The sequence below is a fragment of the Pelecanus crispus genome, chromosome 1 (genome assembly GCF_030463565.1).
Source record: "Pelecanus crispus isolate bPelCri1 chromosome 1, bPelCri1.pri, whole genome shotgun sequence".
NCBI classification, from domain to species: Eukaryota; Metazoa; Chordata; class Aves; order Pelecaniformes; family Pelecanidae; genus Pelecanus; species Pelecanus crispus.
This window is the reverse complement of record NC_134643.1, coordinates 86,740,338-86,765,140: the sequence shown is the minus strand read 5'-3', so window position 1 is coordinate 86,765,140 and position 24,803 is coordinate 86,740,338. Positions and strand designations below refer to the sequence as shown.

The window sequence follows — 24,803 nt, the reverse complement described above, 5'->3', positions numbered from 1 at the left end:
TTTAACAAACACAATCTTTCAATATTGATGAGAATATGAACCTATACATTAACTATCCAGATCCTTAAACTTTTAGTTGTTTCCATTGCTCTATTTCCTTTAAAGGAACTCCAAGGCACAGTAAACTAACACCATTTTCCTCCACAAATGTCCCAAACTTCCCAATATCTTATGTTCCACTTCTCATTCTGGGGGCTGCTTCCATCAGGAGTCTAACAAAGCTCATGTAACTCCTATTGCCTTTGCAGGACAGCTTATTAATGTGGTAACAGTGGTTATGTCTCTGAGCAATACTCCCAGAACTTAAGAATCAGGGAATGAGAAGAATGTGGCTTGTGGCACATATCTTTGTCCACTAGATTTTATTTTTAACTGTAGAAGCACATGTAAAAGCATCTTCAGTAAGAAATGCGGACTCAGCTGGTATGAAAGGGTTTTCACTATTAACTCTCCAAAGAACCTTCCTGGGAATTGTTCTCCTCATCTGAACTACAGCTATGAAGAAAAACAGAAGCTGTAGAAAAGATAATTTGAAGAAGGATTCTTACCTTTTAAAAGATATATTCCAAACAAAGATTGCAATACTGCCTCTGGAAACTGGTTGAGGAACAAAATTTATCTGTAATGCACCTTCCAATCCACAAAAGGGAGGAGTGCCATCTGCCTTCCTTGCAACTGACATAATCATAATTGTTAATTTCTGGGAAAATGTGTAACATAGTATCCATAATATTGAGGATTATCAAATTTTTCTGCCTTCCCCAAGGCAGAAGAGTGAGGTTTTCTCGGTAAACACATGATATTCTTTCCTTCATAATTAAATTAACTACCAGTAAGTCTTCCAAGGTAAACTGGATCTGCTGCAAAACAGCCATAAAATGCCACACCCATTTCTAAGTGACACAGCTCAGGTTGCATCAACAGTTCAGTTATAAGTTATTTTCAAGCAGCTGATATTTCAACAAGGGCAAGTGTTAGCCTCTGTCCTGCTTTTTTACAAAAATAATCCTTTCTCCAGTGAAATCAGTTTTACCTTTGATTCCCTGTCCCCCTCCCCCAAAGAAACATGCACAGATTTCTAATGCCAATAGCATACTGTTTTGAGAAAGGTTTCACAAAATTTGTTTGGCAAGTTTTTCACCTACTGAACATATTATGGGAACAATGTCCTGGCAGCAGGGAACATTTAATTTTGGAAGCAATTCTGAATGAGTGGATATATTATTGTGAATAAAGACTGTCTTGGATAAGCTTTAATACACAAATTATGTCCCACATAATATAGATTGAATAAGACATGTCAGAATATTTGAAAAGAAGTATAAAATGAACTAATAAGAACAATAAAGTCAACTGCCAGACCAGGGTGGGGTGGGGGAGCAGAAAGACAAGCATCTAGATCCGCTTGTCCTAATCCACTTGAAACCTCTACGCATTGCACGTTCTATCTGACCAATTTACAACTTACCAAAGAAGATCCTAAAGAAACACAAAGGCAAGTTAGTCCTTTATATCTGCTTCTACCTACCTCTGACTTTAAAAATGGATCTTCACTGCGGAATTATCAGGTACTTTAAAGTCACACAGACTAGAAGCGTGCCAAAACCACCCAAACCAACCCTTTTGGCCGAGGGAGGTGACCCTACCTCCCTGCTTAGCACTGGTGAAGCTACACATGAAGTTCTGGGCTCCTCAGCATACGAAAGATATGGACATACTGAAGCAAGTCCATCAAAGGGCCACAAAGATGCTTAAGGGACTGGAGTATCTTTCACATGAGGTGAGGCTGAGAGAACTGGGACGGTTCAGCCTGGAGAAGAGGAGGCTCAGGGGGGATCTTACCCATGTGTATCAATATCTGATGGGAGGGTGTAAAGGAGATGAAGCTAGTAGTGCCTACTGATAGGGCAAGAGGCAATGGGCACAGACCAGAACACATAAAGTTCTATCCTGCGTTTGGAAACTTTTAGAGAGAAAAAACTTCTACTGAGAGAGCAGTCAAACACTGTAACAGGTTGCCCAGGGAGGCTGTGGAGTCTCCAGTTTTGGAGATATTCAAAACTTGACTGGACACTGTCCTGTGCAACCTGCTCCAGCTGACCCTGCTTGAGCAGTGGGGTTGGACCAGATGATCTCAAGAAGCCCCCTTCCAACCTCCATGATTCTGTGATTCTGTCTGTTTGGGTTCTGGACATCACAAGATAAATGGAGACAGTTTAGAGCCCAAGTCTGAGAGAAGAAACTAGATGACAATAAAGCCGTTACAAGAAAATGCAACAGGAACACAAGGGACATGAATAGGTTAAATTCTGAGCTCAGAACTATTTTGACTACTGTACTGCTTAGTGTTTCATACACCATTCAAAAACTGACTCACCAAGTACCAAAGATGAGCTCCTCCTACTTGGAACAAGGGAACAGAGCAACGAAAATAAAGCAGCACTCTCTGGACATAAGCTAGTAGATCTTCTATCTGGACTACCAAGAAGAGTGCAAACAACAGCCTGTGTCATTTTCTACTATACTATACTGGGAGAACAGAAAGTAGATTCTTGTTTTCCTTAGCCAGAAAAGTCTCAAGTAAATCGTTACAGGATACCTAAACTGAAAGCAGTATTCTTTTCCTGGAAGAAGACCAAGAAAAGCCAGAAATCCACACAGACCATTAACGCCATCACGGATGCTGGGAGGGTGGCACAGAGGAAGACAACCATGAGAATAAGAATATGCACATAAACTTATCTCTAAATGTGTAGCCAAACAGGGGGTTTTAAACTGGGGTTTTATCACAATATTTGTAAGAGAAGGGAGACATGGAATCTCCTGCCAGGCACATGCCTTCGAGAGTGCACAGCTGCTGACTCCTATGATCTTCTGTTTGTGAATTATTAAACCTTGCCTGTCACTTTTGTTGATGTCGTACCCCATTACAACATAAAAACAGTGAAATGCAAAGCAGTTGCTATTCTCTCTTAGTGACAAAGTCAGCAGTTAAATAGCACACAGTATGCTTAACCTAGACTAGATAACAAAACTCAAAGTTCCCTGAAAATAAGCATATCACACTTCATGCCACAAATTGCATTTGTTTTACAGTCTTTCAAACTAAAAATGGGGGAAGGAACATAAATGAAATTTTCTGAACTGACACTCTAGAACTGACTGTGGACTTTTAGTCCCAGTCCAGTTTTTTTTATTTTTAAAAGATTGAAAGGGGAAGCCATTAAAGAGATTGAAACAGAAAAAAATAATTTCCATCTCAAACTAAGAGACTCAGCGAGATACCACTGCCAGATTTAGATTCTTGTTCTTTTTTTGCCTCAGATTTCACGTAAGAATGCTAAATCGGAAGGAGTGCAGAAGTGTCCACAGACTTCTACAACACTAACACAGGCAGTTAGAGTTCTAATACCCCATAGAATGTATGTTTCAAACAACACTAAGAGTAAGGGTAAATGTTCTTGCAGTAATCTAATGTAACAACTCTAGGTATATCAGAAAATCCACTTAGAAGAGAATTCATCCCATGACCCAATTACAACACAATCAACAGTTTGATTTTGGAGATCACTCAACTGTGCCTCAGTGACAAAACAAGAGTCTGGAGCTATCCAAGTGCCAGTCTGTTTGCAGAAAGTTTTCGCACATACAAAGTCATAATTATGTTGAAATCAGGGCACCTGTCCCTCCTACAGATGCCATACCAACAGTGGTTAAAAAAGAAAAAGAAAAAAAGCAGGAGAAGAGAAAAATAATGGTTGTCTCTATAAAGATGGGTCATCAGTAACCTAAATTCTAAATCATGAGAGATGGAAGAACTTATTAGAAACTGAAGAGACAATTCAAACAAGATTCAACCTTAAGAAAACCCTTTCATTATTCCAACAATTGCAGTTACCAAGTACATTTCAAGTTGTGTTTGGAAATTTGAATGACAGGTGTTAACAGTGTTCCTACTTTTTCTTTCTTGCCACTGCTGTCTACATCATAGGAAGTGAGGTGATTCCTTCTTCACTCGCACTGACAGCAGCAGCACCAAATCGCAGTCGCAAAAGGTATTCTTTTCTTTCGAAACTGTACTCCTAGGAGTACATTTCAACCACATGTATAAAATATTTACAGATTATCTAATTTTGGACACATTTCTTGGTTATAATATTCAGACTTAAAAAGGATGAAGCAAACAAGATATTAAGCCAATTCTCTTTTATCTAAGGATAAGATTTGCAGAATTATAAATCCTGGAATTTACAAAACAGTGCTTGTTAATTTCAAGGTCACCTGTGGCCAAAAAAAAATACCCAAGGACTAACAGAGATGCTGACAGGCTTTTAAAAGGAAATTTAAACTTCTCTGTCTTCTCTGGATTACAAGTATAGCTAAAATCATCAGCAAAGTATTTTGTCTTTTTTCCCCAAAATTATAATTAAGGTGCCTCCATACAAAACAGTCATGCCCAGCAGCCACCAAGATTCCTGACAACCTCAACTACACTAAGGTTTTTCAAATATAGAAGGACCTTCTGGTTGGACAACAATACATGAACCTTTTTCAGTCCATGGGCTCATAATCTTTTGAAAATTGAGCTTATTGAGCACCAAGTCCACACTAAACCAATTAAGGGTACACTAGACTAAACCATTTCCCAAATTTTTTACATGTTAACATTCAGTCGTTTTTAATCAAGATTTGAATAATATGGTGTGATTGGCACAGAACATTCCTTATTCCTGTACAGACTGTTAGGGACGGACCCAGCACTAGAGCAAGATCCAGCCAAACAGCTCCAGGTTGTAGCATCAGGAATAAAGCTACGTTGTGCTACAAGAAACTGTCCCCTGAGGTCTGGCAGCTCTCCATAAGCAGACTGGCTTACATTTCTGCAACGCTATCAGGAGAGAGATCTGTAACATTCCAGAAGTCTCCAGACTTGCCCAACAAGCGCAGCACTCAATACTTTTTATATGTAAGCCCCAAATGAAAAACGTGGGACGCTGCATTAAACAGAAGATATTCACACCAAATCCCCAAATGAAAAACGTGGGACGCTGCATTAAACAGAAGATATTCACACCAAATCCCTAGCCAGCTAGAAGGAATGCTTTCACAGAAGATCAGGTTTGAGACCACCTGAGGAACCTCAATGTACACAAGTCTGTGGGACCTGATAAGATGCATCCCAGAGTCCTGAGGGAATTGGCTGATGTAGTTGCCAAACCACTCTCCATGACATTTGAAAAGTCATGGCAGTCAGGTGAAGTCCCTGCTGATTGGAAGAAGGGGAACGTTGTGCCCATTTTTAAAAAAGGAAGAAAGGAGGACCTTGGGAACTAGTGACCTGTCAGCCTCACCTCTGTGCATGGGAAGATCATGGAACAGATCCTCCTAGAAGATATGCTCAAGCACATGGAAGACAGGGAGGTCATTTGAGACAGCCAGCACAGATTCACCAAGGGCAAGTCCTGCCTGACCAACCTAGTGGCTTTCTATGAAGGAGTGACTGCATCAGTGGACAAGGGAAAAGCAACAGATGTCATCTATCTGGACTTCTGTAAAGCCTTTGACACAGTCCCCCACAACATCCTTCTCTCTAAATTGGGGAGATACGCGTTTGATGGGTGGACTGTTCGGTGGATAAGAAATTGGCTGGATGGTCACATCCAGAGGGTCATGATCAATGGCTCGATGTCCAAATGGAGACCGGTGACAAGCGGAGTCTCTCAGGGGTCCGTACTGGGACCAGTGCTGTCTAACATCTTCACCAATGGCACAGACAGTGGGACTGAGTGTACCCTCATCAAGTTTGCAGATGACACCAAGCTGAGTGGTGCAGTTGACACACCAGAAGGATGAGATGTCATCCTGGGGATGGGGGACTTGGACAAGCTGGAGAGATGGGCCTGTGTGAACCTCATGAGGTTCAACAAGGCCAAGTGCAAGGTCCTGCGCCTGGGACAGGGCAACCCCCAATATCAATACAGGCCGGGGGATGAAGGGATTGAAAGCAGCCCTGCAGAGAAGGACTTGGGGGAACTGGTAGATGAAAAATTGGACATGAGCCAACAATGTGAGCTTGCAGCCCACAAAGCCAACCAAATCCTGGGCTGCATCAAAAGAAGCGTGGCCAGCAGGTTGAGGGAGGTGATTCTGCCCCTCTGCTCTGCTCTGGTGAGACCTCACCTGGAGTACTGCATCCAGCTCTGGGGCTCTCAGCACAAGAAGGACATGGAACTGTTGGAGCAGGTCCAGAGGAGGGCCACAAAAATGATCCGAGGGCTGGAGCACCTCTCCTGCGAGGACAGGCTGAGAGAGTTGGGGTTGTTCAGCCTGCAGAAGAGAAGGCTGCAGGGAGACCTTATTGTGGCCTTTCAGTACTTAAAGGGGGCCCATAGGAAGGATGGGGGCAATCTTTTTAGCAAGGCCTGTTGTGACAGGACAAGGAATAATGGATTTAACCTAAAGAAGAATAGATTTAGGCTGGATATAAGGAAGAAATTTTTTACAATGAGGGTGGTGAAGCACTGGAACAGGTTGCCCAGGGAGGTAGTGGAGGCCCCATCCCTGGAAACATTCAAGGTCAGGTTGGGTGGGGCTCTGAGCAACCTGATGTAGTTAAAGCTGTCCCTGCTCACTGGAGGGGGGTTGGGCTAGATGATCTCTAAAGGTCCCTTCCAACCCAAAGCATTCTATGATTCTATGAATTTCATGTTAAGTCTCAAAATGGACTCTCCCAAATTAAGAGAGAACGTATAGCACTTATTAAACCCATGAAATAGCACTATCAACCTTATTTTCTAAAGCATTAAGACAGTTGTGACATGTCTACCTGAAAATCAATCAAACTTTAAAATGAACTTGAGCAATTTCAGTTGCAGTCACCTCAAATGGAAGATAGTGTTGGTGGACAAGTGCTAGGTCAGCACAACGCCACAGTTTCAAGGGACAGCCCGTTTCAGAGATGGCCTAAAGCCAAGATCTCAGCTGTCTATCCATCATCAAGTATCTCACAGCACATTTACAAAACTATATACATTTATTTTTCATTTGTTTCCTTCTGGCCTTTTTCTGGCCACCAAAAATAAAATACTTTTTGTATCTTAATGTGTATTTTACATATTGCTCAATAGTAAAGGTATTCCACCTCAGGGGAAAAAAAAGAGGGTGAAAAAAAGGAAAAAAGAGAGGGCAAAAAAAAGAGAAAAAAAGAAGAAAAAAGCTGCCAACTGGTTCTCAGGTACAGCTTTTTTTTAACTTTACAGAGCCTTTCTTCTGTAAGATGGTAGGTAGTATCTTCATTGCTATGAACTGCCAGTTTTTATGTATCACGTTTACTTTTTCTATATAAACCACTGGACAACTGACAACTGTTTTACCAAACAAGAATTCTAATGACTAAATTAGTGATTTATGGATAATTTTACTAGTCTCTTCTCAGGAAAAGAAGATCCTTCTTAAGAATACAGTCTTCTGTCTTCCTGCAATTTATTATAGTGTTGCTGAACATTATAGGTTCAGAGCCAGACCCCTAAAAATAATAGGCCTTAAGGATCTATTTAAAAACTATGTACTTCTATTCAGGTTCATGTATTCTAGTTTTGTTACATTAACCATGGAGACTAAGAAAGTTAAGGAAATTGATTGTTTGTTTAATAAACTCGGGGTGGGAGGGAAGCAGCTATCACATGGCCTAACCATTATGGTTAGGCTCTTTCTGTGAGGCACCTATAAAAGTATGGAAAACAAGTTTCTTAGCAGAAAGAAATTATACTAGTACAATCGTTATCAGAAAAGCAGCATCATTTCCTGTAGCTTCAACTCTCTCAAACTTAAACGTCTAATATCTATGCAAGGAAATTTATGTGCATCTGGTCATCAGTTTTTCAAAAACTGTTTCCAGAACTGGTCTATAAACCTCAGCCTTTAAGGTCTGCATAAAGAAGTCATATTCTAATGTTTCACAGCTTATTTGGTAGACTCAAGCAATTACAGGATCCCTTCCAACTCTATTGCCTCTTTTCACCCTCAATTAAAATTACCAAGTGTATGTCATAAATACATACTGTTTCTCTTCTACACTGCGTTCACTATAATTGAACTGCTAGAAGTTTAGCCTTCTCTCTTTAATTGCTTTTCCTTTCCCCATCCAAACATCAGAGGTGTGAATGATATTTTTTCCTGTGTTTTTACAATCACACTAATTCTGTCAAAAACCCATTTTGGGTACTGCCTGCCGTACCCTCACATTTCATTTCAACTAGTTTTAGTTTTGAGCTATTCAAGTGCCACAGGCACAATCTCTTTCCAAAATCTCTTCTCCGAAGTCGACAGTTGTTTTTCCTATTACATCAGTTAAGTTCCATTCAGTTATTCCTCCCTTTCCCTCGCAACGGCATACGGAGTATGTTACCACATATCCCACGAGCTTCACTGGCAACAGAAGAGCAGACTAACACTGCAAAAACCTTTCACAGCACCACCTAGAGACAAGCAGAGCGGACCAAGAGCCCCCACAACCAGTTTAATCTACGAGTATTTAGATGATGCATAATCTATGACGTTGAAGAGTTAAACCATGAAACACAGCCGGGCTGTGCAGCGCGGCCGCCTGGCAGCTGCGGTGGCGGCACACAGAGGCGCCCGGGTCTGCCCGCCCAGGCCCCACTGCGGCCGCTCAACCCGGCACCGGGCGCTCCCCAGCCCGGGGGCGCCGCTTCCGATGCGATGCGGGGCATTGCTGCGCGCAGCGTCGGGCAGCCCCGACCCAGTTCGTTTTGCTCCCGGAGACGCCACCTCCCCGAAACCGTGCACCGCCCGCCGGAAGGTGGAACCGGACCGGGAAACGCGGCAGCGGACCCCGCCTCACCGAAGTGAGGTGTGGGGCCGGGCCGCAGACAGCACCGCGGAGGCCGGGCCGAGCACTGGCGCGGTCCGGCCGCCCCCCCACCGCCCCGCTCTCACCTGCCGCCGGCGGGGCCGCCTCGGCCGCTCGCGCTCTCCATCCCCAGCCCCACCGTTGCTAAGGGGCCCCGGCCGCCGCGCCCAGCCCCGGCCTCGCCGCTACCCTTGGCAACGGAACTCGGTGCCGAAGCGCGGCGCCATTGGCCCGAAGGCGCGGCAGGGGGCCCGCCCATTGGCCACGGCGCCCCTCCGCGGGGAGGGACGAGCCTCGCACATGCGCAGGACGGGGGCCGCCTGCCCCGCCCCGGAGCCCAGCCCCGCCCCCTTCCCGCGCGCGCCGCCGGGCTCCCCGGGGGCGGCCGGGGCCGGCGCTGCTGTTCCCGACCCTCCGCCTCCTCCGGGGTTGGAGTAACAGCACCTGCAAGAAGCCACGTAGCTTAGAGAGCTCTTTTCAGCCACCCCGGCCCGACATACCCCCATCCCCAAGAAAACGCCCCCCACGCCTCGGCAGCGGTCCTCAGGAGGATCAGCCAGCCCTAGCAGCCTGTTCCTTGAAAGTAACATTGTCTATTTGGACGTGTCTTCACACCTCGCCAAATTACTGCTCCCACCCAGTTAGACGTTGGTCTGTCTCCGCGAGAGCTCGGTGTTCGCCTTCACCAGTATGTCAGCAGCACTCAGCTTCCCTCTCTCCTGCAGGTATTTCATCAGATGAGGCCGCTGCCTCCACGTAACCTTTACTCCATACTCATGCTCAGGAGTGTCCGTAACCAGTACTGCTGCTGACTCCTCTCTCCCACAGGGATCAATACCGAATACCAGCTCTTTTTCTGGATGCCAGGCATGGCTACTTGTTTGTGGCAAAGTGCTGCTGCATGTCCAGTTCCTTAGGGGAGGAACCTGTGGAGTCTCTGTACCTTGTGGACTATAGACTTCTGGCTCCACAGGCTGGGGAGCAGGTAACAAAAGTATTTCTCTACAGTTCTCCGGACTGTTCACCTGGATGGTGGCTTTTGCTGCTGTCCCTGTCTTGGGCTGGCTGTGAGAGTGCTGTGGGTTCTTCCTTGAGCAATTGGGACGATCTGAGGGGTGGACTGGATATCCTTCTGGATTCTCAAAAGTTAAAGGGGGAAATCTGCAGGCTATAGCTCTTCGACAAGCTCCTCCTTCAGGAAGCCAACTGTGGTTGGCATCCTGATTCTGGGGTTTGCGAGAAGCATGATCCTTCTTCTGGCATGCTTTCAACGCCACTGTCTTAGTTGTTTCAAATTGTGGGCACACCTGAAGGGAAAGACATAGTAAGAAGAAAAAAAAAAAAAAAAAACCCCAACAATTTTCTCCAGACAAAGGAATGCCAACCTCATTCTACTCCTCTACTCCTCCACCTATCCCATCTTTTTCCAGTGTGTTTATTAAGCAGGTAATCTGGTCCACAGCAAAGCAAATCAGTCACTAACCAGGCTGCTAAGCAGGAGATACTTCTGAACTTCAACATCGTGTTCTGCCTTTCTGGAGTAACAGACCACCCAAAAGCCACTTCTAAAATCAGCTTTCTGTAGAAGATGGTCAAAGCTCAGCAATCTGTATTACTCTGAAAGATTCTGGACTCTTACTCAAAACTTTGAAATCCTTCTATTACAGTATTCTTTATCTTCCTGGGTATCAACAAGAGTCAGGTTCCGTTTCTTGCAATTTGATTTTCCTTAGAGCACACCAAAGTGGGTTCTAGCTACAATACCTACAGATCCCTTTCAGCATTCCTAAGTTACTACATAGTCCCTCAAAAAACTAAGTGCAGTTTAATTAAGGATAATGATTATCTGCTGTACAACTGAACTGTTTGAATGCAAAGCCTTTGTGCAGGAAAAGAAAGAAATGATTCCCTGATAATTGTATCCTGGCAAATACTTGAACCACTGACTTTAAGGATATGACTTCCTAGCTTCAGAGAACACATAGGGTAGGCTTTACGAGTGCAGGAGCCTAGCAGTCAAGAGGATATGAAAAACTTAGATAACATCAAGAAGAGAGGAGCAGAAAATCATTTGGCGCTGAACCAGCTGACAAACTCTGCAGGGGATGCTTCAAGAAGTTACAAACCTGCCAGGATTTTCTAATGGAAAAATATCTAACAGTTTCAATACTGATAGCTTCAAACAAATTTTAGAGTCATTGTATCTTTGGAATCAAAGAGCTAAGTACCAGCATGGATATTTCCACCTCTTCCAAACAACAAGAATGCTTATTCACAACAGTTATTTTACTTAGCGTTTCAGAAGCCATAGAGCTAACTGCCTCAAGCATATAAAAAAAATTAAAGGGGGGGGGGAAATCAAACATGTTCTACTTCAAGGTTAAGGCATCACAAAAATAACTCCAGGTCACCAAGAACAAAGGAATGTTTCATGCAGGTTTGAAACCACGCTTCCTGAGCCTACTTTGTGAAAAGCAGGGAGTCAAGCAGCAATAATGCTTAAACAGAGCTCCCCTAGGTAATGACGAGTGTTGTATAGGAACAGTCTGTCTTTGCAGCACCTGTTTGCTTAAAAAGAATCTTTACATTATATGATATAAGGAGTATCTTAGGACACTGCAAACAGTCCCTGGAATATTTTTCAGACCAGAAAAGGAGCCCATCAGAAGCATGATATGGAGAGAAACTATTCAAAACACACAGAACAGAGGAGAGGGCAAGTTAAAACAAATAATCCTGAAGGGAAGGCCTATGTTCTCTAAATTCAGCAATGTCAGATTTAAAAAAAACACCTAGTACTTTAACATGTAACATTTAGAGTTCAGCAGTTATTTCAAGCAACAAGCCAATAAAAAAAATCCTCCTAATGTTTATTATGTGCAGGGTTTTCTGTTGCCAAAGAAAACAGCATTTTCCTGATGAGAATTAGTTTTTCAGAAGACAATCAGTATACACTGCACACAGTTTTATGCCTTCAAATAACCAAGACATTAGTGGTTGTAGTTAGAGTGTGAAGCAACTCAAAAGCATTTATTTATGCTTTAGGCAGCTACAACACATTCAGGTCTGTGCTACTAATTTTCAGTATCCACAACAGATAGCTTTCTGTTGAGACATACGGAAGAAACTTGAAAACTGTTGCTGTGGGATGCAGAGGGAAGGATAATTTATACCAACCCAGGCAGCAGACGTGTTCTGATCTACAGGTTTTGCAGGAACACGTCTTGGATTCTCGGCCAAAGGCAGCGGAGTTTCATAGCAATGGACGGGTCCCTCTCGCGGCTTCTCAAGGAATACCAGCTCTGCTTTCCTGGCCTTGTGGGTACATTTCTTCTTCGGAGGCATCAAAAGATATGGTAAAATGACTTAGAAACCTCATGATGCTTGCTGGAGCCAACTGGAGAAAGACGAAAGCACCCCAAGGAGGTGCTGAAGTGCTCTCAAATCTGTAGAAGGCAAATAAATGGACTTGAAGACAAACTTGTTTGGAAACCTCAGCTCTAGTTTTTAACAAAAGTAAAACATTTATGCAACAGCACAGTGTACACATCTCTATGCAGACTTTTTCCTAGCAGTAGTTTCTGAACCTTCTGTTGAATTTCAGGTCGATTCAGAAATGCACAGCAGAATAGACAAATGCTCTAAAGCTTCATGAAAGCTGATAGCCAAATACATTGGGGAAGACAGAGACACAAACAAAACAAGTGTCCCAGCTGCAAAAGGAGTTCTGAACTGGCCTTTGGCCAAGACTCAACATTACTGGAAAAGCTAGTTTCTTATGAAAATATGTGTTTTAAATACACAAGACTGGCAAGCTCACATAAGCATTTTTCTTCATAAAAACATCTTAGAAGTAATTTGAACGACATCTATCTATGATAAGGCCTGACTAAAATACTGAAATATAGAACCAACTGTATTTAGAATAGGCTTGGTCACTGAGAAATTTTAAGGAAATTCAAACTGCTGGGAGAGAAGGAAAAAAGAAAATTGAATGGGAGTGGTTGACCTACTGAACCAGTTAGGTCAAGTCAGCTATCAAAATAATTTAAAGAAATAATTTCATCACATTAGCTCAATATCTAGTTTAGTCACAAACAAAGAATGGCTTAGGAATTTAAAGTCAGAAAAACTTGTTTTCTTTTTTCAATTTAATCCATAAAACTGGTTTGTAATGCCAAGATATATTGTAGGGCTGAGACAACCAGGAGTCCTTCCATTTCTAGTTGCTAACTACCTGTACTTTTTAATTTTAGGAATTTTTAAGTTTTTAAATGCAGAACATACTTGATGCTTCCCTCCTGTAGATACCTTGCATGTTTTTTTTTTTTACCTAGTGAATAAGTTTTAATTGAAATGACATTGAATTTAATTTTCCATTCAGAAACAGATTAGTACAGATGAGGAATTTTAAAGAGAGCATTTTCTGAGAAACGCATTCTCTTCACCAAAGGCATAAGACCGCAAAAGTCTGACTGCTTACCAAACGCGCAGCCTCCGCAGGGAGTCCTGCGAGCCCCCCTAGCCAGATACAGCCGTAACACCCGTTAAACCGTGAAGCTCCGCGGCTCTGCACGAAGGGGTCACCCGAGGCCGGCGACCAACGCCACGGCTGCCTGCCCAGCGGCCGGTGCCCGAGCACACAGGGCCCGCGCCTCAAGGGCCAGCTGAGCAAGCGCCCTGAGCGGGCGCGGCGGTCCCTGCCACCGGGACCGGGACCGGGACCGGGACCGGGACCGGGAGCGGCCTACAGCCAAGCGGCCAGCCCTCCGCAGGCTCCCAGCACACCCGTATCCCCCGCCGCCGCAGCCGATTGGCCCGATCCGCCCCGCCCCCTGCCTACAGCTCATTGGTCCAGGCCGGCACGTGACGCCAACGAGCCGCCGGGCGCCAAATTCAAACCGGGAAACGATCTCTGCCGCGAGCGGCGGCGGAGGCCGGAAGCGGCGGAGTTGCCGCCTCCCTCTGTACCTGCTGCCTGGCCGGGGAGGTGGTGAGTCGCGACCTGCGCCCGGCACCCGCCCCCGCCGCAGCCTCCCGCTCCCCCGTGTCTCCCTATAGAAGCTGGCAGCCCCGCGAGAGCCGCTCTAAGAGCGCAGGGTGGCTGCGAGAGGGAAATGTCTAGGCCCGGGCTGGGGCGGAGGGGCCCTGGGGGAGCAGAGGGGCTTACCGGCCAGCGCGGCAGGGCTGGGGTTGGAGTGGGTGAAGAAGGAGCTAGGAGCCCTTTAGTGCTCCCCCCCGCCCCTTACCACCCCCGGGGCCGTGCGTGCACGGGGTTGCTCCTGGGCCTATACTGGTGGTAGCAGCCCGAGGCCTTCTTAGGAAGTGGCTCGCTCCTGTAGAGAATGCAGCCTTTTGGAGGCCGGCTAAAGGTTACTCTTTGGCCGTTGTCTTATGGGGATCTCTCTTTAAGGGAGTGGAGCAGATCGCAAAGGGCCTTGTGTGTGCCTGGGTGCTACAACCCGTGTGTAATGCTATTGGCGGCATCCAGCTGCTGGGCAGCACCTGATCTCAGCGCTGTCTGCTCCCTGCATGTAGGGCATCAGCTCAATTTTTTATTTGCCAGACTCTTTCCGGTTTGTATCTATGCAGGCGATTTCTACTGAGAATTTTCTTGTTTACTAGCTGACTCAGTCAAATCTACCAATGCAAAAGGCCTTTTTTTTTTGTTATTTGTTTCTATTCTGCCTGCCATCCCTAATGATAAATGATACATACAATTTGTGTATTCTTGTTCTGGTGTAGTTTGCTGCAAGAGACAGTCGCCACTTAATTCTTAAATAGCATTATATTTATAAGTGGTGTTCGCAGAAGGGACACAGTGCATCTTACCCTGAAAGCAGTATCTCTGAATTTTATCTCCTCTGCTTTCTGCTTTATAACCTAAATTGTCCGTTGTCCAGGAGTTTGACGTTTGAATTGTGTGCTGCCCAATGATGAGTTTATCTGGTTCTTAACAAATCTACAGAAGGACTGACTAAAGCATTTACTTTACATTTATTTTAAAGCACCTAACTTCTGCTGCATTTATTGTGTGCCTTTGTCGTGTTCAGGACAATCTCTGCTTCCCAGATCTTAAAACATCTATTAAATTCCCCTTTCTCTCAGGTTGCATGATCTGCTGATTACAGCAATGAGATATGAGAATCAGGACTGCTATTTCTATGTTCTAACTTCTCTCCCCTCCAGCTTGCTGGCTGACGCTGGTCAAGTCACTTTACAGCTAAGTCTTAGTCTCCCTTTCTATAAAGCACGTGTACATACTTTCCTCATTATTGTATACTCTGTGGCTCCCAACATGTGATGCAAATTGTCTACGCTGCAAATATCTCTCCTGTCTTGCTTAACGCAAGTTGTGGATAAAGGAGGTACAGTACTATTTTCCAATAGCGTTGTCAACCTTATTAAATGTTTTCATTTTTTATTTTCCTTCCTTGTTTCTAGCTTTGTAGCAATTGCTGAGAATGTGTGCTCTGTGGGAGGCCTGTGGTGATTTGCTCTGCTTTTCCTAGCTCTTCCTGCCCTCTGCACTCTGATGTTGTATCTTTTGTTTTGCAGGATTTGTTCTTGTCCCTTTCAATGGAGAGTGACTGTATAGATCAATAATGAGGACCAGCCCTCGCAGGCCCTTAATTCTCAAAAGACGGAAACTGACCCTCCCACAGAAAGATGCATCCAGTACTTCAGCAAGAGATGAGAACAGTGGTCAGGATGAAAAGACTCCTAAGCAGGAGCACAGCCAGGAGGAACAACACAACAGCCAACCCAGAGACAAAATGGACTGTGGCCTGCAGAAATTCCCAGCAGGAATAAAGATAATTGACCATCCTACTATGCCCAACACACAAGTGGTGGCCATCCCTACAAATGCTGATATCCAGAGCATTATAGAGGCGCTGACAGCAAAAGGAAAAGAATGTGGCAACAATGGGCCCAACAAGTTCATTCTCATTAGCAGTGGGGGCACGTCCCGTTCAGCAGGTCCAACACAATTGCAGCATCTCCCATCAGAGAAGAAACCTAGTGCAGCAACCAAGGCTGCAGATGGTCAAGAAAGAAACAAGAATGTTACACAGACACCTGGTCTTGCAGGAGGGACAATGCTCTGGCATTCAGGAATTGATTCTGTGGTTGGACAGGAACAGCAGAGCAACAGTATGTAATCTTTACCCTTTTTTTTTTGTCCTGACAGACAGACAAAGAGATGTGAAGTGGGCCAGTGAGTGCAGCTCTTGGATCCTCAGTATGCAGTAATGAAAACAGCTATTTTGTAATTAACAAAATAGCTACAGATTTGATTCTAATAACCTACATAGCTATGCATATGTAGTGAAATCTGAAGGATCTTAGTAGATATATTTTTGGTGGAAGAGGTGACATATAAAGGTGTATAGCAAAGCAAAATTTTAGTGCTGGGGAAAAAGGAAGGGCTGGCTTGAGGATAAATCAAGTGTAGAAGAACAGAAGACTAAGTTTCACTTAGCAAAAGGGTTATGAATTCAAGACTAACATAGAGTACCCTAGTCAGTGACAAAACATACAGGCCTACAGCTTTGAAAAAGAGATGATTCCCATCCTTTAATAACCAAGTGGCAAGTCTGTTTCCTCCTTGTCCATCTCATGAAGCTGCTGAATAAATGTTAGAAGTGGGATGGATATTACTTTGAAACACAGCTCAGATAAAATTTGTATTTGCAACTTCAAGTAGCTATGTAGTTTTTGGGCTGTAGTAAATCTTATCCCACATATAGTGCTGTCTGACAGGAACCCATAGACTGCTGCAATAGCTGCATGCTACAACCAGCTTCACCAGAAATAACAAAACTATGTTAGTTTTCATTGCTGCAGTTCAAAAATCTGGAGACGTCTGAGCTTCTGACTTGGGTCTTGTGCTAGGTCTTTCAGTTGGAGTTTGTCACCACCTTCCTTGGCCTCTGCTTATTAGATTCATCCTTTAGCTAAAAATACTTGAATTCTTGAAGTACTGGATCAACATTGTCCTGTTGAGACAATGTATGACATTGTTGAGAGCAATAGTATGGTTTGAATGTTTGTTTTTAAGGCTGCAGCTTTTTTCAGAAATTGGGCAGATTCATACGAAATCAGGAATTTAAGGTTGAATTCCTTCCACAAGAAATGTTAGCATTGCAATACCATCTTGTCCCTATCTTGAGACAGGGGTACCTCTTTTAGAAGTGTGACTACTGGCTTCCTTTTGGCACTTGAGAGGGGGAAGAGGGTTACTTGTGAGTAAGCAGAGCTATGGGCTTGTTATCCCAACAGGCAGTGGCGAGACAATGAGCTCTGTGTTGGACAATAGTCTCACTAACATCCAGTGGCTGGGGAAGATGAGATCTGATGGGCTAAGTCCCTGTTCTGTGAAGCAAGACACGGAGAAAGAGAACCAGATGCCTCTGCGGGAAAGAATCAAGGTAAGCAGGGGAAGACAACAGAGTGTGCACTAATGCTTTTGATAGGGAAGTAAGCCACATGGATAAGAAGACTTGCAAGAACTCGGCATCACCATCTTTAAGTAACCTGAGTTTGGCCTTTACTGATTTGAACAGCAGAACCTGGAGGATCCAGGGATGTCCCATGGCCCTTTTTGTCAACTTTGTGAGCACTCATGTATCATTCCTTCTGTCTCTCAGACTGAAGAGGATTCTGCTGCTGCTGCTATTCCTACTGCTGCTGCCGCCACCTCCTCCTCATGGCAGGATTCAGTATCAGAACGACCTCCTTACTCCTACATGGCCATGATCCAGTTTGCCATCAACAGCACTGAGAAGAAGCGTATGACTCTGAAGGACATCTATACCTGGATTGAGGATCATTTTCCGTATTTTAAACACGTGGCTAAGCCAGGTTGGAAGGTAACAAGCAGGCCCTCAAGTTGCTGCGGGCCACAGGGTGGTATTATAAGCTTTCTGGATGAAAATGAAAAGTTGTTCCCAAGCCTGCAGAGTAAGATGGAAATTAATTTAAACACTCCACCCCAAATACTCTCTCATTCCAGATATTCCCTGTTTCACTTCTTGTATCCCTTTTCTCATTCCACTTAGGCAAGATGATGGGATGTTTGATCACTGGAGTAAGAATAGGGATCTCAACAGTAAATACAGTAAGAGACTGATGACAGGGTGGGCTGGGTATGCAATGAATATGAAGGTCTATGTTGTCTAGACTTTGGAATGTAATCCCTCTGCCAGGGCAGTCATGTCTTGGGTAGGCCCTGCTGTACTGATAACAAAACTACTGTTTTTCAACCTCCACGTCACTCCTTTCTCTCCAGAACTCCATCCGGCACAACCTGTCCCTTCATGATATGTTTGTCCGTGAGACATCTGCTAATGGTAAAATCTCGTTCTGGACTATTCACCCTGATGCAAACCGTTGCCTAACATTGGACCAGGTATTTAAGGTGAGTGCATCATGCAAAGAAAATGGGATAGCCTATCCAGTTCCTAAATGCCATACTAGCCAGATGCACCTTATTTTAACAGGGAAGTTAAGCTGCTTTGACATCAGCCTTTTTGTAGAAGCTTGATTCAGTCACTTGACAAATAGACAAGCTCTGTATTTGAAAGAAAAGGTGCTGTGGCTGCACATACAAACTAGAGCTTCTGTGGGGATGTGTTTATTCTTCAGACGGTGTGCCAAATGTAATAGTGAGCTTGTTCAATCTCTTCCCATGGGCCTGAGTCAAATTCCTAGTGAGAAGCTTTCCACTGAAGTCAACCAGGAGTTCCTATGCTGTTTGATTAGACAGTCATAGGATGGAATTGCCCTACCCCAGCTAGATATTTTAGTACCAACAGAAGTACCATTCTATGGGAGAAACAGAACTTTTGAGTCTGGTATAGGCGTGTTTAGGCTCTTCTGTGTTTTCTGCAGTGGGTGGGCAGATTGACTCTTCTTTGCTCAGATTATACAAGGTTAAAATGTCCCATTTGTTCCCCCTTTGGTTGGTAACTTCATCTTATTTTTCTCCCTCTCAATGCCTTGCTGCCACCAGCCGCTGGACTTGGGGTCACCAACATCGCCTGAGCACTCTGAATCAGTAAGACTTACCCTCTGGCTCGGGGCTTGGGCTTCCATTCTCCTCTTGCCAGTCACTGAAGGAAAGGACAAGAGGCTCGGGGAGGGGGACTGGGTCACTGCTGCACCTAGTCACACAGCTCCATGCACACCCTTTTTGGGAAAAGGAGTCGAGCCAAAGGTTAATTGCCTTCAGATGATATGCTCTCTCTACAGCTGGTAGGGCTGTACAGCTTTGAGCAACTAGAAGTCTACTGCTGAAGTAGGCTGCAGTGGGCGCCAACAGGCTTCAGACAACAAGCCCATTCAGGGATCTCTGGTATAATCCCATTTTCTCCATGGCAGCAGTCCCAATCTGTTCTGGGGCTCAGCTGCATTGTGCTTCTCAGAAGGATGAACTTGTTTGCCATCTCTCTTGCATTCAGCAGTTTTAACAATGACAGATTTGCAAGCAGCCAATCAAATGCTTTTTTGCCATGGCTACAGCCCTGGCCTTCTTTCCGTCTGCTTAGACTTCCAATTCCTCTGTTGCCTCTGGTATTCCACTTGAACATTTATCTGGTCTATGGTTTGTATAGAGATCCAATATACAATAAAGCTATCCTATTCACCTTTCGTCAGGCACTGAGGACACCGAAACCAGGTCACTTCTGCAGTAGAGTCCGCAGCCGGAGCAGCTCTGTCATGCCACCTCTTTTTTTTTTCTACACAGCTTTTGGTTGGCAGCCAGCTTTGAGATGGCATGGCTGCAAACCAGCAAGTGGCACAGAGATAGAGCCGGCATGAGTGTTGGATGCTAACAGCCGCTCTGTCTGTATTAGTGCAGCACAGGCTTCTGGATTCGCAGTTCTGAATGAGGCAGCAGAAATAAAGATGTATTCTTCTCTTTAAACCTTTTCTCTTTCTTATTTCATAATGACTGCAGCAGCAAAAGCGACATCTTCCTGATCCCCAGAAGAACATGGGAAGCAGCAAAACTGAACCCCAGAATGCACGTGAGTGTCTACATCAGCCTAGGCCAAAGAGAATCAGCCCCATAAATCTGGGGCACTCTCCCACATTCCCTTAGGAATAAAAGTGGAAATTGTTATCCAGGTTTGCCAGCTTTTAGGCTTCCTATTGTCAGGTTTGGAGCTGAAGGCAGTATTGCTGTGTCTGAGAGAGGATGTGATGGGGAGATGGAGGGGATTGGGTACTCAAATGGAGTGAGAGCAGAGCTTGCCCCCACTTGAGGGCTAAGATCTGTATGAAGGACTATTTTCTTGTTCATCAGGCCTTCTGGCTTGGGATTTGTATCCTCAAAATTAGCAGAGAAGGCAGGTGAGCCTATGTCTGGTCGGATGTTTATTTTGGCGTATTTAGAAGGACTTCCTGTTAGATGTCTGGGTTTCAGGATGTAGTAGAGGAAGGGCAAGAGGTTAGTGAGTCCATTCTTTTGCCTTCCAGGACGAAAGATGAAGCCTTTGCTCCCTCGCATCAACTCCTACCTGGTTCCAATCCAGTTTCCTTTGAGTCAGCCTCTTGTCTTGCAGCCTTCTATGAAGGTTCCTCTATCCATGGCACAGGGAGCAACACTCAACGGCTCAGAGGCTTTCCGGAGCAATAAGCGTGTGCGCATTGCTCCAAAGGTTGGCTTCTTGTTTTTCTGAGGGTTTTCTGGTTTGGCCCTTTGGGAGGAGGAGGCGTGGTTTGTGTGTAGTGGGGTTTTTGTTTGTTTGTTTTCTTTTTTCTTTCTTATAGTTCTTGCCTTCTGTGGACCCTGTTCTTCATATGGTTCCTTTGTGCATCTTTACTAGGTGCTCTGAAATTCTAAGCTCATATTAATGAACTAGCCAGTGACAATCCTTGCTGTTCTTGTCTGTTTCTACAGTGACTGTTACCTGCTAGTTGACTTGCTGTAAGGATGTTACTGTAATTCACTAGAGGAGGGGGCCCTATGGATTGATCAAGGCAATTTTTCTCTACTGCTTGAATGTGTGAAGAAATGTGAGAAATGGCTTAGTTCTGCCCTCAAACATTCAGATTTTTGATAGCTCTGAAGACACACGTAACATAGGGAACTTCTTCTGAAAGAGCATTTATTTGCATGTAGTCTCTTCCCAGATGTTTTCAGTACCTGCTGTTTGCTAATTCTGTGGAGTTCCCAGTTATTCTGGGCTCAAGAAAAACAGCTGTCAAACAGGTCTTTCTCTTGGCATCTCACTGACGGCTCACTCACTGATGCTTAGACATTATAAAGCTTTAACTTCTTCCATCCTGTCTAACCATAATCCTATTTTCCTTTGTGTGCCTGCTGCTTTATGTTCTCTCCTGCTATGATTTATCTTTCCCCTGTGTTCTTTTTCTTTTGATAACCTCATTTTTTTTTCTTTTCCTTTCCCTTAGTTTCTGGGAAAGCTGTTCTCATTCATTTTGTTATTTCACATGTAGATAGTGTAAGGAGAAATCAAAGGGGTTACACTTTTCCAGAAATAGTCAGCTCTCTTTCTGCCTGTACTCCTAGAAGTTCCTCATAGCAGAAGTGCTCTGAAGGGCATGACTTCCAGTCACTGAGGTAAAATCCTTCCCATATGATCTGTAGGCTTCTGTGTATCAACCTCACACAGAGATCAGTGTCTATCTGTTGTTATAGTTACTGCTTTCTGAATATCCTCCTCTTAACCTGTTCTGCTGTCTATAAGTGCCAGTCTTTCTTTTCTTCCACTATCATTTGGATTTTGGGTGGGTTAGATCCTTGCTTACTGACTGCATATCACTTGTGTTTCTTCGTAGATGTCGCTGTCTACAGAAGAGTCATCCTCTTTACCCATGGCTGCTGTCAAGGAGGAGAGTCAATGTGATGAAGGTTTATTTTCCCCAACCCATTCCCTAAAGGAGAGCAGCTCTCAGCCTGGTGAGGAATCGGCTTCTTTCCCTGAGAGCATCTGTATAAAGGAGGAAGAAGGCTCTCAACTGGATGACTGGCTGTCCCCCTTTGCCTCAACCCTAACGGTAAAAGAAGAGCCAGGCTTGTTCCTCCAAGTCTCATCCACAAAGGAGAAGAAACAATTCACCATACTGAAGTCACCATCTAAGGGTGTTTCTGACACATTAGTTATAAAGAGGCGGGAAAGGCGGGAAATGGGCAGATCCAGAAGGAAACAACGCCTAGCACTGCCTTGCTCAGAAGAGCCTGTCCTTGTTTTGCCAGAAAGCAATAGCTTTGACCCTTTCCGGTTAGGGGCAGACCCTCCTTTCCTGCAGGAAAGCCAGCCTCTTGAGAATGTATCACAGCTCAGCTGCTCGCAGGCGGAAGAGGGGCCCTTTAAAACACCAGTCAAGGAGATGTTCAGCAAATTACCGGTTTCTTCCACCCCCAGCAAAGTCTCAGCAACTACTACTCCCCCACTAGGGGGCCTTGACCCCTGGAAGTCTGCATCCTTAGCCAAGGGAAGTCATGAGCTGGACTTCAGTCCAGTGAGAACCCTTCAGCTGCCATTCACACCCCTCCAGGAGAACCAGGACTTGCTGGGTTTTAACAGCACGCCCCTTAAAAATCCCCTCTTTGAGTCCCCTCGGGAACTGCTCAATACAGAATCCAGTGACATGGTGCATGCTCCCCTCACAAGCTCTCCAGCTTTTATTCATGAGTCTACTAAGCAATCATCTATTGAACTGCCAGCCTCTGGCTTTACTGAAAACCGGTCACTCATGGAGGGCCTGATCCTGGACACCATGAATGACAGCCTGAGCAAAATCCTTCTAGATATCAGCTTTCCTGGTCTTGAGGATGAAAACTTAGGAACGGACATTAGTTGGTCTCAGCTCATACCTGAACTGAAGTAAACTGGCCTGAGGGCTGAATTTGGCTTGTTCTGATATTACAGAAAGCACTCTACTCTTCTGAGATCTGTTCACATAGTTTAAGACGACTGTCTGCTTTTGACTTAATTCCCACATTCATGGGAACAGAGGGCATTATTGACTCCTGCTAAGCTGGGAGACAGGCCCATTGGCTGCTATGAGTTCCCTTTATAAGCTACAATAGACTATTTATGTGGAACAAGATAGAACCTCTCTAACCTTGTGCTAGAGATGAGAGTCCCTGCAGAGAGGTTATCAAGAGAACATCTAGGTAGGGCCTGAATGGCATTTGCTACTCAAGGTATCAGAGGAAATAGATGCACTCCTCGGTTATGTACAATAGGAGAGAGCCTGGGAACTTCCTCCTAGCTCTGTCCTTACTTCCCTTTACTTTGTTCTCTTATTGCTAAGTATATTCTGTGTAGTTTTAGTGGCTGTAAATACTGTACATTCCTTAAATTAGCTCTTAATTATAATAATAATAATTTTATTCTTGTAGGGTTATGGGAATATTTGGGCTGGTAAAGGGTTTGACTTAGAGTGTTGTCCATATGTTCCACATCTCCTGTATTCTTCTACCCTAGATGAGTGCCAAAAATACTTTTTTTTTTTTTTTCTTTGACTTCAGAAACACATTGGTCTAGGCTGTTTTGAAGGTTGCTGTGGCAAAGATCTGAAAAATCACCCATATGTGACTCAAGTCAAACTGAAAACAGGTTGTTATCTGGATTGCAGCATAAAATCTTGGTTTGGCTTTCTTTTCCCAGGCTGGAATGGTGAAGAGCTTGGATCAAGCTGTATAAGCTCTTCTGGTTCCAGAGTCCTATTATTATGCATCTAGAGAACTAGGTAGAGTCACTGTTGCAGTAAGATGGACTTCCATTGAATGGTTAAGCTGCCCTCATTACAATCATCAGTTGAAAATGTAAAAAAGAACCTATAAACCAAACGCTGATACTTCCACTGAAAAGTGACTTCTGGAAACACAAGGTATGTTTTCTCTTGGTGCAATAGGACAACTCATCCCAATTCTCTAGAACTCATGTCAAAAGAAGAAATTGCCATGGAAGAGACCGGATCCTTCTGCCTACAGACAAATGATGGCTCATGTATCTACATACTCAATAAAGCTTCTGTGGGAACACAGCTGAGTATTGTCTTTACTGCCTTCACTCTTAGCAGCATGCTCAGGCTGAGCCATAGCATGAACAACTGCTTTTTGCTTGTCTAATGTGTGTGTCTTCTGTGATCACTGAGTAAGCGATCATCAGGACATTTTCAGTAGTCCTCAGGCTGTGTTGGCCACACCACATTAGATTTGGTTGCTCAACCCCTTGCTTCATATAATACACTTTTTCCTGCTGTTCATGGGTAAATCCTGACTTTACAAGTCAGAAACATACTGACTTAGCCTAAAACATCGGAACACCACCAGCAGACTAGTTTCTGTATTTTGTAAATGCAAAACCAGCCTCACTCAAAAATCTGTATTTCTGCCTTCCCTTATGAACACAAAATGAGATTTAGATGTTTGTGGTTTTCAGAACTGCAGTTAGCTCACGTGCTTGTTAGAGGTTATTTGCCCTCAGAAGATGTTTCAAGCACTTTGTGTTGATTATTATTTCAGTTTTTTTGGGGAGGAATATTGGACTCCCTGATCTGCATTTCTGTCTGCATAGCACAAATGACTGCTTGGCTTGAGGCCAACAATGAAAAATGTTTTACTGGGCTGCCATGTGAATTTCAGACCAGAAGACTTCTGTTAGTGATTAGAAGTTCAAGTTCAATCACTTCTGACTGAGTCTCAGGGTTTCCTTGCCTCTGAACAGGAAATAAGAAAGAACTTCAGAAAGCTTTAGGACTAAGAACTGTTGGGTGCTAGTAGTCTCTTAAGTGTTATTTTGTTTAGGATTGATTTGCTAATACTGTGTGCGAGGGCAGGAGGTCTTGATTCCTTCTCTGCAAATGTCCTCTAGCAAGGAGTTCATGTCCTCCAGCCTGGATTGAAATCATCATCAGGAATCATCAAACTGACGAAAGCACGCTGTCT

At 44.3% G+C, this 24,803-nt stretch overlaps 2 protein-coding genes across 2 annotated transcripts in view; one reads left to right on the top strand and one right to left on the bottom strand.

The window, feature by feature from the left end:
• TULP3 (TUB like protein 3) overlaps positions 1-13,722 on the bottom strand; it is a 36,626-nt gene extending 22,904 nt beyond the window's left edge. The window contains exons 1-2 of the mRNA XM_075709404.1: positions 13,460-13,722; positions 9,898-10,011 (exon numbers count right to left, since the gene is read on the bottom strand). Of these exons, the coding sequence (XP_075565519.1) occupies positions 9,898-10,011; positions 13,460-13,722 (377 nt within the window). The remainder of the gene's footprint in view (positions 1-9,897; positions 10,012-13,459) is intronic.
• Positions 13,723-15,477: 1,755 nt separating this feature from the next.
• FOXM1 (forkhead box M1) lies at positions 15,478-22,735 on the top strand. The gene is made up of 8 exons (XM_009490337.2): positions 15,478-16,027; positions 17,156-17,304; positions 17,524-17,745; positions 18,165-18,293; positions 18,888-18,932; positions 19,836-19,905; positions 20,357-20,538; positions 21,683-22,735. Exons 1-8 carry the CDS (start codon positions 15,478-15,480, stop codon positions 22,733-22,735), a joined length of 2,400 nt encoding a protein of 799 aa, XP_009488612.2.
• The last annotated feature ends 2,068 nt before the right edge of the window (positions 22,736-24,803 follow it).

Coding starts and splice junctions, on each gene's coding strand:
- FOXM1 (XM_009490337.2), top strand. CDS start 15,478: ATGAGGACCAGCCCTCGCAGGCCCTTAATTCTCAAAAGACGGAAACTG. Junction 17,305..17,523: donor CTCTGCGGGAAAGAATCAAG/GTAAGCAGGGGA, acceptor TCTGTCTCTCAG/ACTGAAGAGGATTCTGCTGC. Junction 18,933..19,835: donor CGCCTGAGCACTCTGAATCA/GTAAGACTTACC, acceptor TAATGACTGCAG/CAGCAAAAGCGACATCTTCC.